This window comes from Melanerpes formicivorus, unplaced genomic scaffold, assembly GCF_026170545.1.
Source record: "Melanerpes formicivorus ecotype bairdi unplaced genomic scaffold, bMelFor1.0.p_v2 SCAF_36, whole genome shotgun sequence".
NCBI lineage: Eukaryota > Metazoa > Chordata > Aves > Piciformes > Picidae > Melanerpes > Melanerpes formicivorus.
In genome coordinates, this window is record NW_027142388.1 from 2201895 (window position 1) to 2219106 (window position 17212).

General features: G+C 47.0%; 2 protein-coding genes across 3 annotated transcripts in view; both read left to right on the top strand.

Annotated features, from left to right (window-relative positions):
• Positions 1-4678, top strand: part of PPM1F (protein phosphatase, Mg2+/Mn2+ dependent 1F) — a 42360-nt gene extending 37682 nt beyond the window's left edge. The window contains exons 8-10 of one of the 2 annotated variants that reach the window (XR_010989602.1): positions 2228-2403; positions 3069-3213; positions 3304-4678. Coding sequence is in view for 1 of the 2 variants with exons in the window: in XM_068157274.1 (XP_068013375.1) it covers positions 2228-2239 (12 nt within the window). In the remaining variant the exon portion in view is untranslated. Of the gene's footprint in view, positions 1-2227; positions 2432-3068; positions 3214-3303 lie in introns of those variants that run through there. The other variant, XM_068157274.1, reaches the window with a different exon arrangement.
• An 8819-nt stretch (positions 4679-13497) lies between these two features.
• MAPK1 (mitogen-activated protein kinase 1) overlaps positions 13498-17212 on the top strand; it is a 35356-nt gene continuing 31641 nt past the window's right edge. The window contains exon 1 of the mRNA XM_068157277.1: positions 13498-13866. Coding sequence (XP_068013378.1) covers positions 13724-13866 — 143 coding nt within the window. The 5' untranslated portion in view covers positions 13498-13723. The remainder of the gene's footprint in view (positions 13867-17212) is intronic.

Consider the following 17212-nt stretch of genomic DNA (forward strand, 5'->3'; position numbering starts at 1 on the left):
GCAGTAGGATGTTGCTGTTGCTTTGGAGTATCCTGGGGATTTTAATAGGGATGTAGAGGAGGTAAAACAGATCTTAAAAACGTAAAAATAATCACAATTCTGTGTTTGGAAAGTGATTTCCCCCCCTCCCCCATGTAGTAAGCACCCATCTTAACCCTGCTAGAGCAGAACCACCTCTCTTTTCCAGCAGAAACGAGAGTTGTTGCTAATTAATGTCTTGCTGCAAACCAAGTCCTTGCCATCTGTTCTGCCACCTCACCACGAATGCCACTCTCATTATGTTGATTATGTAATTAAAAAATGAAAATATATTTTGGTAGAGTACTGCATAGGCATCTGTGCTGATTCTTCTCCTGTTCCTATTTACCATCCCCCCTGCCTCTGCCCATAAGAAAAGGAGAAGGTGTGAATTGATGGGCTCCAGGGTAGCTCCTGCGGGAGCTGCCGCGCTGGCTGCCCCGCTGCAGCGTGCCGTGGGAGCGGCCACTGCAGCCCTGCTGCGTTTGAAGCCTGAGCTCTTTGGAAAGCCTGAGGTCTTTGGAGAGCCTGCTCCTTAGGTTCATGAGAAACCCGTGGCAGGAAGCTGCCCCTTAAACTGAAGCTGCTTTAAGTTCTTGTGAGGGGTTAACTTAAATCCAGAAGAAGAAAAACGGCATGAAAGAGACCTGGTCACTTCCTAAGTGCTAGTGTGACCTCTGAGATCAGCCGGCCTGCTCCTCTCACAGACATGGCCTCTGTCTGTGTAAGGGTGGAGGAGGAGAGAAAGAGGAGGGGTAGCTTTCCTGTAAGTGGGTTAGAGCAATTACTGAGGTCTCTCTCTTAGAGCAAATGAAGTTGTCAGTGTGAGTCACATTCCCTTTTTTCTCTCGGTGCCAAGTTTTAGGCAGTAACCAGACAGAGGGAGGGGAAAAAAAAAAAAAAGGAAAAGTAACAATGGAGAAAAGTTGAACTGAAACAACCCTTGGTTCAGGGTATTGTTTGACATTTTAGTGCTGATTGTACCTAGTGATAAAGGATCTATAAATATCCTGTCTGCTGAAAGTCCTTATCACCACATCGGCTGTCAGCTGAACAAATAGGTTAGGTTCTCCAGATCATTTGGTGTTTCCATCTGTAATGAAGTATTCCTGATTGCATCCCTGTGCCACGTGGAAGGGAGGCCTGCTCGCTGGGAAGGACATTAACCTTTTCTCTTTCACTCAGACGTGCCCCATGCTCAGGAAAGCAAACGGCACATCCAGCTGTTACTGCTGAACCCCTCTGAGCACCAAGACCACGCTGAAATAAACTAGGAGATATTAATCTGACTGACTAGATGAGATGAAAGCATCTCTTGACGCTTTGGGAAAGTATCTTTTAGCCTTTAGTTCTGTTTAACGACCGGCTGGAAGCTTTTCTGCCCTGCTTTAGAGCTTTTAATGAAGCATTGTGATTCCCATTGTGGTCAATTGTTTGACACTTTTCTTCTTGCTGGTATGCAGAGCGTTTTTTAATGTTTGACAGCTGGAGAAAGAAGTATTTTGTGTATTCAGACTGGTAGCACAAAGCTGCTGTTTTCCATTCTGCCTTTGTCTTTTATTCTCGCTGATGCAAATCAAGGAGAGACAGAACTGATTAAATTACGTTTGTTTACATTTTCCTTGATGATAATAAGACACAGCCTGCCTTTTATAAAAGACAGAAAGAGAGGATGGGAATCTTGCTGCAGTATTTCTAGAAAGATTTTGGTTGGTTGGTTGGTTTGTTGTTGTTGTTGTTTTTTCCAGTATAAAGGCATTTATTTGTTTCTTATGTCTTGATTTATTAGATAATGGGCAGTTCCCCATGTATGTGGAATAAGAATAGAACAATGAAGAGCAGTTAGCAATGGATCCCGACTGGAAAGCTTCTATCTTGTTATCTTTATTAATTTAACAGTGTGAATGAGCAGGCCACATCACAAAACAAACACAGCAAGACCCCTCTGTCCTTCACAGTAGGACTGCTCCTGATAATTCCTGTGGCTCTACCCAAAAAGTCCCCTCCAGTGCAGGATTTAGGTCTGTATACACTGTTGTTACTGGGTCCTGGCTGCAGTGCACTGTGTTTGATACAGGAAAGAAACAAGCAGTGAGAGGCAAGGCTGCAGAAATAGGATCTCCAGGATTGTTTTGGTGAATAACATGCATGTCTTGGGGATTGTGTAATACTACTTTTTTTTTTTTCTTCTTTTTTTTTTCTTTTTAAGCACTTGTCCTGAGAAAGGAGGAGGCCTGCATCTGCCTGTCTTGCTTGTGCAGTGTGTGTCCAAGGAAAAAGATCCTGCATCAGGAGGAGTCAGTTTCTAGAGTTCCCACAAGCTTGAAATGGTAGGACAAGGTCACCATGAGCATGAAGAATTACAGCAGAAAGACTTTGGGAAGGGTAAGTGGTAGAAACAGGAGAGGAAGAGGATGAGCAGAAAGGAGGTGGGGCTGTTTAGTCTTGAGAAGACTGAGAGGGGATCTCATCAGTGTCTATAAATATCTGAGGGGTGGGTGTCAGGTGGAGGGGGCCCAGCTCTTCTTAGTGGTGTGCAATAATAAGACAAGGAACAACAGGTACAAGATTGAACATAGAAGATTTCACCTCAACATGAGGAGAAACTTCTTTACAGTGAGAGTGACAGAGTAATGGAACAGGATGCCCAGAGAGGTTGTGGAGTCTCCTTCCCTGGACATATTCAAAACCCATCTGGATGCGTTCCTGCGTGGACTACCCTGGGTGATCCTGCTTTGGCAGGGGGGTTGGACCCAATGATCTCTGGAGGTCCCTTCCAGCCTCTAATGTACTGTGATACTGTGAGGTCACTATAAAATTGCCCTCATGATAAATTTTTCCTGTATTTTTCAAGAACAGAGAAAAGTTCAGCAAAGGAGGGCAAAGAAAGAAGTGTCTGAAGGCTTCTCAGCAGTGTAGTCAAACCTCCCTGTTTCACAGATGAAACTAGACACAAGGAGTGATATCACATGGCAGCTGAGCCAAATCTAATGGACTGCTGGTATCAAAAGGACACATCTGTTTGCAGCCCTGCTGCTTTCTTTGTACAGGTCTGGTGCTTGTCTGGCCCTTTGATGAGCTCATGCAGCTTAAAAAAGTGTAAGAAAATTAATTACATCAAAATACACCTGCCCAGGGAAGGAAGAAGGTTGGTCACTGTGAGAATGGAGGCTGAAGCTGCAGTGAGTGGGAGAAGTAAGTGTGTTGGATTTTTGCTGCAGATTTGGGTGTGCTGGGGGATGCCTTGCTGCTGTTCAGTACCTAACCTCCCACTTCACCTTCTAGGTGGTGCTTCCCTCCAAAGGGCATGAGGTGAACATGGCCTGATCAGGGAGGCTGACTGGACAGGTGAAGGGAGGTCACTCAGCAGCACCAGCCTGCACAGCAGATAAAGGAATGAAAAGGACTGCAGGAGTCCAGGAGGATGTTGTCAGGGGTAAGAGTAGTTGAAGAGGAACCAACAAGGAAAGAGGATGTGTTCAGAGTGACCACAGGAGGTTGCTGCAACAAGCTCTTGAAAAACAATTGCATACAGGGCAATGGTCTCATCTTCCTTATCTAGCTCTAAAGGGTTTATTCTGGGTGTATCCACACTGCTGTCTCTGAGAGAGAAGTCCTCTTTGTGTCCCTTCCTTACTGAAGTCTGCATTTCTCCAAACTGGGATTCAATAAGAGCACAGCTGCTGCATTTTTATTATCTGTGACAAGCAGCAGTAAAAGCTGTTCAGAGTTGGTGATGGAAATGTATCCATACACTGGCATTTAGCCAGCTGCACTTCACAAAGGTAAATGGCATGAGAGTGGTACCCTGTCCCCTTTTAATCCATTTGCTATAGACAGGGGTACTTTGCCTCTCTGCAGGAAAGGCTGGCACAGCTACTCTGCTAATAAACACTCATTTCTCACTGCAGCATACGTGCTTCCCAGGCTCATAAATCCAGGCAACTTGCAGTTGAATAACAATTAAATATCTGCACACATTTCCATAGCACAGTCTGTTGCACAAGGCACAGGCTAAGTGGCTGCACATCTGCTGTCTGCTCTCCCACGTCTACTGTTCAGCAGAGTGTAGTCACAGAGTCACAGACTGCATTGGGCTGGAAGGGACCCTCAAAGGTCATCTTGTTCAACCCCTCTGCAGTCAGCAGGGGCACCTCCAACTAGAGCAGGCTGCACAGGGCCACTCTGAGTCTGATCTTGAACGTCTCCAGGGACAGGGCCTCAACCGCATCCCTGGGCAACCTGTTTCATTATTTCACCACTCTCATTGTGACTTCCTCCTGATGTCCAGCCTAAATCTCCCCTGCTCCAGTTTCAAACCATTGCCTCACATCCTACCACCACAAGCCCTTCTAAACAGTCTCTCCTCTGCCATCCTGTAGGTCTCCTTCAGCTACTGAAATGTAGTCACTGAATTGTACCCTACAGCCACTCACGGTACCTGTGAAACTGGATGCAGAGCATCACCCTGCAGATACTTTGCTATACCTTTCAAATAGAGCCATGTTCTCTCTTGCCCTTTGTTTGTTTGGGCTTTGTTGGTTGGTTTTGTTTTAAAGCAGCCTTTATTGTAATAGTAAAAATACTTTTCATTGCTCTTGGTCTTCCTTTCAGGATTTGCAGGCCAGGGATTCAGTTTGGCTCTGTTGATACCAGAGGGAAATGAAACATATTGAAAAATTACAACACACTGATGGATCCTCACAACCATTTTGTGTCACTTGTACAAAACCCAGAGACTCAGTAATGCAGGAAGATAAATGCAGTGCTTGATTGCAGTGGATGTATTGCACTTATAAAAGGCATCTCTTATCATCAGGCTCTGCATACATGGAGTGATGGCTGCCATATGCCAGGCAGGGCAATGATCATGAGTCAGAATTTTCCTGTTGTTAAAACTTTCAAAATCCAGAAAGCTACAAATGCCTTAATTATTAATCCAGTTGAGCTGGAAATAGTGCTGGTGGCTGGAAGAAGCCTCTTCCTGAGGTTCAGTCTTGGTCTAACAGCTAGCAGTCTCTATGGCAGAGTTTCAAAGGTTGTAGCCATTTAAAGAAGTGAGAGTTGGATACAGTCCTTGCCCATCTTGAACAGCCCTGCAGCAGGATTACCATGGGAAACTGCAGTTCAGATGTTCCCATTTGTCCCAGAAAGCTTTGAATAAACAGATAAGCCTTATCATTTGCTCTGAACTTGACAAGCCTCCTTCGGGGGCAAACCTGGATGAGACACCAGGCCTGTCTTTGCACTGTTGCTGTGTATTTGGCTACCAAAGTGCTTATTCCTGATAGAAGTGACTCAAATCCCTGTGCCTGTCAGCTGCAGACCAAGTCCTAGCCATGAACATCCCGAAGCAGTCATGGTAATTTGCATTTCTTTACCAAAGATTTATCTACTGGGGGTGCAAACTGCTGGTGTTGAAAACACTGCACCCTTCTTGCTCCCCAGCTCTACCTTTTCAGGCTAGATTAATTTATCCACCAGAATTAATTGAAATAACAAAGCTGTCAGGTGAGAAGGGCCACACAGTGAGACAGCACTGCTCTGAACATCTGCACAATCAATCTGTTTGATTAGGTATTGATTGGGTGCCTCTACACTTGCAGCTTGTTGCTGTTAGGAACAACTCTTTGGCCATTGTCCTGTAAGGCTCTGTTCTGTATTTCTGCAGGTGTCTGCTCTCTGTATTCCCACAGTGTTTGCAAAAAATGATAAATGCTGATAGCAAAAATTACATCTGCTCATTCAAACCTCTTGCTGCTTGTATAGAAGAAAAATTACATGCCAGGGGTCCAATGATGCAATGACAGATGCAACACGGACTTTGGCAGGAGGTGGATGGGGCTTTCCAAAGCACAGAGTGAGCTACATCCCTCCATACATATCATGAAAACCACCTTCTGTTTACAGTGACAACCCCCTGACAGGGGGTGTATATTTGGATATTATATATTTTCCTCTAGGGATGTTTATTAACAAATGGTTGGAAATTTTATGATGTGGTGAAAATGTACCTCTGGTGATAAACAGGAAGTGCTCAGAGGCAGTGCGTTACCCTGCAACACAGCACAGAGTCCTACAGCTTGCCTCTGTTTTTTCTTTTAAAATACTGTGACACCACTTCCTTCAGGAAATCTCTCATCTGCACAGCTCCTACCATCGAATTATAGAATGGCTTAGGTTGGAAGGGACCTTAGAAATCATTTACCCAACCCCACCACAGGTAGGGACACCTCTCAACAAGACTCAGCTGCTTAAGGCCTGGCATTGAACACCTCCAGAGGCCTACCACCCTCATACTGAAGAATTTCTCCCTAAGATCTAGTCTAAGCCTACTCTCCCTCAGCTTCAAACCATTCCCTCTTGTCCTATTGCTGGACACCCTCATGAAAAGTTTCTCTGCAGCCTTCCTGTAGGATGTCTTCAGGTACTGGAAGGCAGCTCTAAGGTCTCCCGAGAGTCTTCTCTTCTCCAGGCTGAACACCCCCAGGTCCCTTAGCCTATCCCCATAGCAGAGGTGCTCCAGCCCTTGGATCCTCTGGACTCACTCGAATAGTTCTGTGTCCTTCTTGTGATGGGACACTAGAACTGCTTGGATATGCAAAATCAGAAAAGGAATGGTTGCTTTAAAAATGAATCCTGATTCATCAGTCTTGGGCTGTAGAAAGAGCTGTCTGTAATTTACATGCTCCTGTACAGCCTCTGGACTCTCAGCTCAGTGGATTGAAGAAGGTGCAAGGAGAAGAGACTGATACCTTCCCTCCTCCCACATCACAGGTGCTTGCAGGTGCTTGTGCTTGAAGTGTGTCTGAGCCTTAAATCTGGAGGTACCTCTTTTGCAGTCCAGTGTCAGTAAGACCAGGATCTGGCCAGCAAAGAAGAAAAGGCAGTTTCATTTCCTTCTTATCTGCTGAGACTAGCAACAGGAGAGCTAAGTAAAACAGCTCCTAGCTGGAGCTTTTATTCAGAGTAACTGTGGTGACTTACATGAGGGCTTCAGAATCCCCTTGGTGTACTGTTCCCTATCACTTGTTCCTATTCAGCCCCTGCCCATCCTTTCAACCAAACATACTAACAGCAGGCAATTGGGAAGCATCCTTGTTCCATCACAAAATCATTAGCTACATGTGTTTGTGCTGAACATCAGCTCAGATGACAACATCAGTGAAAGTATGTCCTGGGAAGCTCTTTGTAGCTCTGGCATCATTCCCCAAACTGGTTCCTTTTGAAGGGACCTGTGTCTGCCACCTGCCTCACTGGCATAAAGCCAGATGCAGTGGGGTGTGGATATCACCCTCTGACTACAACCCTTCTATTCCCGTAGCTCATTCCCACTACCTGTTCATTGCACTTTTATTTTACATTCTTCCCTCCCATATTCTCTTTTATTCTTTCCTTTCTTTTCTATCCTCTTTTATCCTACACATCCTCTCTTATATCCTCTCTTTTATTCCCCTCTTTCTCTTCTACCCTCACATCCTAACAAATGTTCTTTGAATACCTATGTCTGAGCAAGAAGCATTAAAAGCAGAGTTGCTGCAGTATCTGGACAACATCAAACCCTAATAATCTTGTTTCTACCTCCTTTGACTTCTGTCTCTGTTGGAGGCATCACTTGTCCTGTCTACAGCTGAAATGAGAACAAGTTGGAGAAACAGACTGCACATTTTAGTGTTGGTAAATTATTAGACTTCTGAGCTTTTGTAATACTCTTATCTCCTCTCTTTCTTGTTGTTGTTGTTTGTTTCGTTTTGCTTTGTTTTCCTAACAATCAATGACAGCAGAAATCAGGGGACTGACATTATCCTTTTATAAAAGCTTAACAGCCTTCCAGAGCAGAAAGGTTTGGCACCAGAAAACAATGGCTGAGTAGTGGGACTTTGGTGACATCCTCACAAGTCATTCTGTATAATTATTGACTCTATGTGTATTTCATTTTGTCAGTCCTGCAAAAGAACTTTTTATCTGCTGGTTCAGTCCTCTTATCATCCACAGCTTGTTTACTGAATTTTAAGTCCTGGGTAAGATGAAGGAAGCTCATGAGGAGTAGCTGGTTTTCAAAAGATACAAGCTCCAGATAACTGAGGACAAGTAAAGCACACAACAATATTGAAATCACTCAGAGTTTTATTGCAGCTGACTGAGACAGAGTGTGCTTTGAGGCTGGGAAATTTCCATTACTGAAGGCAGGACAGTGCCTGGATACTGCTGCTGCTGCTGCTGCTGCAGTTGAAAAAGAAAAGTAACTTAATTTCACATAGGCAGCAACAAAATGTCAGCATATTCATTTAAATTGTTAGACTGCTAGAATAAGCTTTTAAGGTTGCTGTCAGATTGATTCCTTTTAAAATACCTAGAGTATAATTGTAAACTACTTCTGCAGAACTAAGGGAGATAAAAAATTACTTGAAATTGTAACTGTGTTTGTGAACAGCAAATCTAACAGGAACAGGATGGATAATCCAAAACATCTTCTATGAATGTGACAGGTTCTGACAATGACAGCATGATACCCAGTGCAGGATCAAGGTTGTTACTGATGGCATAGTTCTGCAATTAATGATCTCTTGTGCTCCTCTTGGCATGCACAAAACAAACAGAGCAATCTCTTTACTGCTTTTAACTCCATGGTGTGTGAGCCACCATAAGCATTCTGCAAAGTCAGTCAGAATCTGAATGGGGGGAGAAGGAAATGCAAGGGAAAAGAAGTAAATATTGCCCAGCAATTTGGGCAGGGCACTGAACCTCCCAACAGTGAAAGCTTACAGCTTGCTTGTGTTGAGGTCACTTTACAACTGCCAAAGCAGTGGTTGATGTTTAAATTAAAATCAGTCTCAAGGGATTTCATAGAATCATTCAGGTTGGAAAAGACCTTTAAAATCATTGAGTCCAACCATAACCAACTACCATGGCCACTAAACTAGATCCTGAGCACCACTTCTCTATCTTCTTGGACACCTCTAGGGATGGTGATTCCACCACCTCCCTGGGCAGCCTGTTTCAACCCCTCACCACTCTCAGTAAGGAAGCTTTCCCTAATGTCCAATCTAAACCTCCCCTGGCACAACTCAAAACCATTTCCTCTTGTCCTCTCACTGGTTACTTGGGAGAAGAGACCAAGAGCAGTCTCACTCCAACCTCCTTTCAGGCAGTTGTAGAGAGCAATGAGATCTCCCCTCAACCTTCTCTCTCCAGACTAAACAACCCCAACTCCCTCAGCTGCTCCTTATGCAATGCCCTCCAAACCTCTCACCAGCCTTGTTGCTCTTCTCTGGACACCCTCCAGCCCTTCAGTGCCTTTTCTACACTATGGTGCCCAGAACTGAACCCAGTACTCAAGCTGTGGCCTCACCAGGGCTGAGTACAGTGGCACAATCACTTCCCTATTTCTGCTGGACACTGGTTTTGATCCAGGTCAGGATGCCATATGCCTTCTTGGCCACCTGGGCACACTGCTGGCTCATGTTCAGCTGTCCACCAGCAGCCGCAGATCCTTTTTCCTAGGGCTGCTTTCCACCCACTCTGCCCCAAGCCTGCAGCATTGCTTGGGGTTGTTGTGACCAAAGTTGCAGAACCCAGCATTTGTCTTATTAAATATCATTCTGTTGACCTCAGCCCATGGATTGAACCTGTCCAGATCTCTCTGCAGTGCCTTCCTACCATCAAGCAGATCAACGCTGCCACTCAATTTAGTGTTGTCTGCAAACTTGCTGAGGGTGTCCTCATCCAAATCATTAACAAAGATATTGAGCAGAACTGGCCCCAACACCAAGCCCTGGGGGACACCACTTGGTTTCAGCTGTATGTCAGCAGTTAAATCAAGCCCAGGTAAGTACTGATTAGAAGTGATTAATACCTGATGATCTTTATGAATCCTAGGATAGTTCCCTGTGGATCAGAGCTCACATATAAGCAATTGGAGTTTGTGTCACGTTCATCACCATGGTTCCTGAGTGCCTTAGAAGTTAAAATATATCTTTATAAAACATCTTACAGGTCTTAGTTCTCTCCCTCTCTCATCACCCCCGCACAAAGCCTTGAGATCTTTTTAGATAATGCTGGGGAAACTGTTTTATGTACTTACTGCCTGTGTTTGGGAATTACAGGGAGGTTCAGGCTCATGCTGAGGTCCCCTGAAAGCAAATGTCATACTCCTACAGCACCTACCAAGAAAACTGTCTTCAATGTCCCCACCTAAATAGTGCAACTAATCAAATGATGATGATCTGGGCAGATGTAGCTGTGGTTTTAAATTAGCACAGAAATATAGTCACTTCCAGCCCCACTAACAGGTACTACTGCAGAGCAGCTGCATAGTGCTTGTCCTTGGCCTAAACCTGATCATGCTGTCCCCAGAACCCACAGGGCCTTTCACAGAACTACAGAGTGTTAAGCATCGGAAGGGACCTCCAGAGATCATCCAGTCCAACCCCCATGTCAGAGCAGGATCACAGAGGGCAGGTCACCCAGGAACACATCCAGACAGGTTTTGAATGTCTCCAGAGAAGGAGGCTCCACAATCTCTCTGGGCAGCCTGCTCCAGTGCTCTGTCACCCTCACCTACAGAAGTGTCTCATGTTGAAATAGAATCTCCTGTGGTCTAGCTTATACCTTTCGTTCTTTGTCCTATCACTGGGCACCACCAAAAAGAGCCTGGCACCTTCACCTACCATCTATAGCCTCACTGGGTAGCCTGTTCCAGAGTCTCACAACCCTCATACTGAAGAGCTTCTTCCTAAGCTCCAGTCTAACCCCCAGCTTCAAACCATTCCCTCTTGTCCTATCTCTAAACACCCTCATGAAAAGTCCTTTTGCAGTGTACCTGTAGGATCCCTTCAGATATTGGAAAGCAGCTCTAAGGTCTCCCCAGTCTTCTTTTCTCCAGGCTGAACACCCCCAGCTCCCTCAGCCTGTCCTCACAGCACAGGTGCTCCAGCCCTTGGATTATCTGTGTGGCCTCTTCTGGACTCACTCCAACTTCTCATGCTGGGGACACCAGAACTGGGCACAGGATTGGAGGTGAGATCTCAGCAGAGCAGAAGCAGAATCCCCTCTCCTGCCCTGCTGGGCACACTCCTTTGGATGCAGCCCAGCACACAGATGCCTTCTGGGCTGCATGAGGGCACTGCTAGCTCCTGTTGAGCTCCTCAATCAATACACCCAAGTTTCTTTCTTCAGAGCTACTCTCAACCCACTCCCCTGAAACACATAAACATCAAGTTCTGTCCCAGGAGGCATTGTGGGGAAAGCCTGGCATATCCTTTTGACTCATCTTTGGGTTTAATTAGGTTAGACATATATTTGAACACAGCTCTGACACTCTTTCCACAGTTTCCTGGCCTGCCTGGTTGGTTTCCATTTTGATCAGACACATCCTGGTGATGAAGGTAGAAAATAAGTTAGATACATGCCAGTTTTTAATTAGCTTTGCCATGACAGGTTGTGTTTAAGCTAGATTCCCTGTAATCATTTGTTTTGCACTTGCTGATGACAGATTTATGTCTGTAATCAGAACTGTAAGCACAATTTCATTTTTAGAGCTAAGAGAGCCTTTAAAATAATATTTTACTTGGTTTTTAGGTCGTTTAAACACTTTATTCACACTTACTGCTGCCTGAAATTGCTGAGAAAAATAATGCTGTGCTTCTAAAGTGCAGGAGAACACATCATGGAAAGAAAGCATTGTATACAGATAAAAACATCAGAAGCATTATCCCACTCATATACATCAACACCAGGCTGTGCAGTTGAATGTCTGTAAATACAGACAGGAATCTATTAGATTATGTTGGCCATCCATGACAGCTTCCACTCCATCAAAACACACTGGGGCTGCATCAGAAGCTCAGATCCTGCTGGGGGCTGGGGAGGTGTGTCTGCATCCAAGAAGAGGCCTGGGGCTGCAGTTTGGCTAACTGTGCAGCTGAAACCAACTCTTCCTACTCGACTTCTGGTCAAACAGCAAGAGAGATGCTGTGGGGGATGCTGGTAAATTGTACTGAGGAGGTTGTACAGCATTTGGAAGCAGCTATGGAGAACTGCAATTGTTTAGTCAATGGCAAAGGACTTGCAGCAAGCAGGGACAGAAGGTGGGACGGCAGCAATGACCACCCTGGTAAGTCAGGACAGAGTACACTAGCAGGAACACTTTCAAGACTAAGAGAGACATGAAACAGCATGACTGTCAACAGAGATGTTGAGAGAGAGAGTTGTTAGAAGGGCAAAATACAGCTGTTGAGAACCTGCAAACACCTGGACTGTCATGTAACAGCTTCTGGCTGAGCACTTTTATGCAAGAATGCAGAATTGGTAACTACTCCTGAGAGCTTTATAGTCAAGGGGTAATTGGATGATTCCGTACCAGGGTCTCCTCACAGGCTGGGATTGGCATAAACATGGAACTAAGATGTGTAAATATAGGTATTGGGACATATTTTCAAAGGGGTGGAAGATACAGCCCATCTCAAGCAGCTGTGGCAACAGCAGTTAAAGCAAGGGGCTGCAGGATTCCAGATTGGAGGTCACTCCTGTTTATGAAGATCATTAGAGTGCAATTACGATCCTTGTGCATAGATTTTGCAAACTTCCAGATCAAGCAGAAGCTATTTTAGGAAAACAGAGACTGCTGCCAGCAGCCACCCTGGCACAATGCAAACCATCACTGACTACATTTTCACCTCATTCCAAGCCTTGAGTTTATTTATATAGGAAGCAACTAAGAGGAAAATCTAAGTCTATATAAAAACATTATGCTAGAGGTTGCAAAACTATGCACTTCAGTTCGGAAATGTCAGCAATAAACTTGCCCTTATTACAGTAATTCAGCTTTTGCATATAATAACCTTGTGCTGTATGACATCAGGAGGTTGTAGCGAGGCCAAGAACAGCACGCAGCCCTTCTGGGCCACGGGCAGCGCCTCGCACACTCCAGCAGGCCTTTCTTCCCCTGCACTGACTCACTGCCGCCCATCCCGCACGGAGCGCGGCCCCACAGACGCCGCACTTCGCGCCTGCTCCAGCAGGCCCCGACAGAGCCCGGCGGCGGGGCGCACGGCCTGCGGGACACCCGGCTGCACACCCAGCTGCCGAGGCTCTCTTGGGCTGGCGACCGCCGGCCCCAGGCTCTGGCCTCGCTGTGCACCCCGCTCCGCCCGATGGCGGCAGGGCCCGTCCTGCGGCCTTCCAGCGGCCGGGGCCCGGCACCGTCCGGGCTCCATTTCCTGCCCCCCGCCCGCCGTCACCTGACGCCTCTAATGGCGCCGGGCGGCCGCGCGCCCGCAGCGCCGCCACGCCCGCCACGTGATCCGCGCGCCGCGCCCCCTCCCCAGCGGCTGCGGTTACCGCAGTCCCGGGCCCCGCCCTGACCACGCCCCTCCCCACCTGGCCCCGCCTCCCACCCCACCGCCGCTCCCTCCGCACGAGCCCCAACCCCTCGCGCCCCTCCCCTGGCCCGGGCCGATGCGCGCGCGCGCGGCCGGCAGCGTCTTCACAGAGCGGTCGCGGCGGTGACGGAGCCGACGGGGGCTCGGAGCCGGTGGTAGCGGCTGGTGCTCGGCAGAGCGGGCGACGCCTCTTTTCCTCCCTCTCTCTTGCATCCGTACCCTCGTCCCCCTCCTCCTTCCTCCTTTTCCTCCTCCCCCACCTCCTCCCCCTCCCCTCCCCCCCCCCCCCGCACGCAGTCACCGCGGTTCCCGGCACGGACAACATGGCGGCGGTGTCGGGGGCCGGGGCTGCGGGCGGCTCTGCCAACGCCGGGGGCCCGGAGATGGTGCGGGGCCAAGTGTTCGACGTGGGGCCCCGCTACACCAACCTCTCCTACATCGGCGAGGGGGCCTACGGCATGGTGTGGTGAGTGCCGGTGCCTAGCCCAGCTGGGGCAGCGCCCTTGCCCTGACCAACTCCCTCCTTCCCTCCCCGCCGCCCTGCCCGGCCGCAGCCTCCCCGCGGCCCGGCCCCGGGCTCCGGCCCGCCCTTGTCGGGGGGAGAGGCCCGGGCCTTGCCCTCGGGGGAGGGGAAGCCGGGACGCAGGCAGAAGCAGCTTTTCCCTCTGTGTTCTGGAGGCTGCCCCTCCGGCATCACCCTTCCCCTCCCTCGCTGCAGCTTCTCCCGCCCGCCCCCCCTGAAAAGAATTCGTCCGTCGCTGGGTGCAGCTGGACGTCTCGTTTCCTTTCTGCCGTGCCTTTATTTTCTTGACTATTATTTGCCCCTGCCCCTCAAGTTGGCTATCTCTTTATTCTCTCCGTCTCCATAGTGTGACTGCAGATGTTCGCAAAAGGGGAAAGGTGACAAAACCCTGCTGCAGCCCCGCGGTTCTCTTTGTGCCTGTGCGCAGGAGGCTCACCTGGCTTCGTGTCCCCTAGGTCACGGCTGATACCAAAAGTGAATCTGTGCATAGGAGTTGCTGCCCCTACCTGGCTTTTCGTAGGACGTGCTGGCGGTGCTGCACAGCCTGCCAGATGAGTGTCTAAATTATCAGGGGTGGAGGGGAAAGTTCCCTCTAGCTCTTCTAGCTCGTGGGTATTTTGTATGGCAGAGACTTGTGCGAAGTCTCACCGAGAAGCGATCGTGTGTGTTTGCCTTGGATAGTAACAGCCCAAAAGAGTGAGCCGAACGAACGACAAAATACTGAAAATGGGAACCGACCGGTTTAAGAGTGAAATGTGTGTGGGGGGGGGGCGGTTAGCAGTGTAAATGAGTTGGTGATGCTGTCTGATGGTGTATCTAGAGACTGGGTGTTAAACCTGACGGTGCTCGCTGACCTGACTTAGGAATTCACTTAGTCTTCTGTTAGTAACAGGTTAATAAATCCAACTTCTGAAATAACTTAAGGGATGCAGATGAGAAACTTCTTGTTGTTGTTATTGTTTTGCCAACTTTCCCCAAACGGTTCTTCTCTTCCTTCAGCGTGGTTTGTGACCCGAGGTACTAAATGAGGTTTCCAGGCTATGACTGTTCATTTTCCTCTCTGATGCTTAATCTGATGCAAACTGGGGCATTTCTGGGCAAAGGCTCGTCACTGCCTTCAGCTGTACGTTACAGACGTTTGTGCACTGAATTGTGCTGGCCTGTTCAGATGAAGTCATCTTGTATTTCAGGGTGTATTTCAGCTTTCATCTAGGCCTGAGCTCAGCTGGGAGGTGAAGCCTGCCTTACAAACTTTTCAGTCAGGGCCTTCACTTTTGGTTTTTGTTTTTTTCCCCCTGTGGGAGCAACCTTCAGCATGTAAATCAGGAATCCCGTTTCCAGGGTAGAGATAGCCTTGCTATTGTTCGAACGTTAGAAATCACAGCAATATAGCCAGGCCAGAATCTGTTACTGTAGCTTGTGGTACAGGCTGTGTTTTATTCTGGTGTGCTTTATCATCTGAGCCAAGGGCAAGTAAAGCTGTACTGCACTGGTTTACACACACTTGCTGTCCCATGTAGGAAGGTACTGGGGAGTAGTGCTTCCAAGGTGTGTGCTGGGTATGGGATGGTTCATGTCGGTGGGGTATTAAAAGTGTGTTTAATAGACAACGTGGTGAAGCTAAAACATATGGCTGCAGATCAGAGATCACAAGCAGCAGTCTGATGGCAGTTGATGCCCATTTTTGGCCTCACTATGCTAGTGAGCACACACCCTGTGAGAAACGGGGCCACTTTCTGCCCCTCCAAATGGTTTGCTATTAGGTTGTGTACTGAAACTGTTTCTTCTCCAAAACCATATGAAGTTAGAAAGTTTTAACTTCAAAACTCTGCTGCCAGTGCTATGCAGCATTGCTAACAAAAAAGCCAAGTGTCTGGTTCAGCTCAAGCACTCTCATGTGTTTTCTATTCTAAAATTTCTAATGTGGAAGACTACATCGGGTGTGTTGTGCTCTTAGTTATTGTTCTTTTGCCTTGGGTGTGAAATGACAGGGAGCAAAGTCTCCTGCGGTGTATGCTTGATGAGGAAAGTGTTGGATGCACTTGTTGTAGCTGAATGCCATAGCAACTGTAATGCATTGTGGTGTCTAACATCCAGGCTACTATGGTTAAATAAGATTCCTTATCAATCAACAGCCATACAGGTTGTGCAGTTTAATGCTATATGTTTCTTATCTTGATTTGATTGCTAATGCAGTGAGGCTCTGCAGAGCTTCTCCCTTGGGGGGCGGGGTAGAGGGCAAGCTGTGCGTGTGCAGATGGGGATGTTTCCTGCAACTGCAAAATCCATTTAAATTTGTAGGCTTTAATGAAGGAAAGCAAAGCAGGCCCTGATGGTTTTGTTTTAGACCCACAGCTAATGTGTACGACTTGGGAGAGGCTGGGGCTGCTTATTTACAAGTGCGCTGTGCCATAAGGCTGCTGCTTATACCGAAAACAAGTCACTTAACTCTTCAAATCCTCCACTCTTTTTCTTCTTTTCCCTGATTCTTATGCTCCTGGATTATTGTATTAGGGAGTTGAAAACAGTAAAATTCTTTTAATTATATTACTGAAAAGAGAAATGAAATGTTTTCAGGATAGTGCTGTTACGGTCGGTCTTCCATTTTGATTTTGCAGCAGAGAGAGTAATGTTTGAGAAATATTGATCAGAGCATAGCATAACAGCACAGGAAAGAGAGGAAGATGTTCACTGAATAGACTGCATGTGAATGCTCTTTCATCTGGATTTGAGAACCCTTAAAGGCATTGAACTATTTCCCCTAGTGTAGTCATTTTTAACACAATCAGGTTTTGAGGAAAAATAGACCTGTGGTTGCACTTTCTCATCTTCGTAAGCAGAAGCAGCACCTTATCAGGCAAAGCTCCACCTTAATGTCCTCCAGTTAAACTCTGCCAAGAACGTTCATCCTTTGATAGAAGCTTGCCCTCCTACTTGCAAATTGTGCTGCTTGGAGTGAGTGGTTATTAAGTGGATATCCACACTGATACCCTTTTCTAACCTGTTTTTTTTGTTCTCACCGTTTCTGCATGTGAAGCTAGGGGATGACCACAGTGCAAACAAAGCTTTAGCCAAAATCCTCAGTGCTTCCTAGGAGTGCAGGATGTTCTCTGGGCAATTGTTTAGTCGTGCAGTCATGTTTGTTGCTCTGAATTAATTTTATCCAAATATATGCAGATGTGATGTTTATTATTTATGTTTTGCTTCCCCTTCTCTTTGGCTTACAAAGATGATTCAGGAGGGTTTGGTGTAAAGTTCTCTTTATGTGACTTTCTCTTTTTTTCACTTT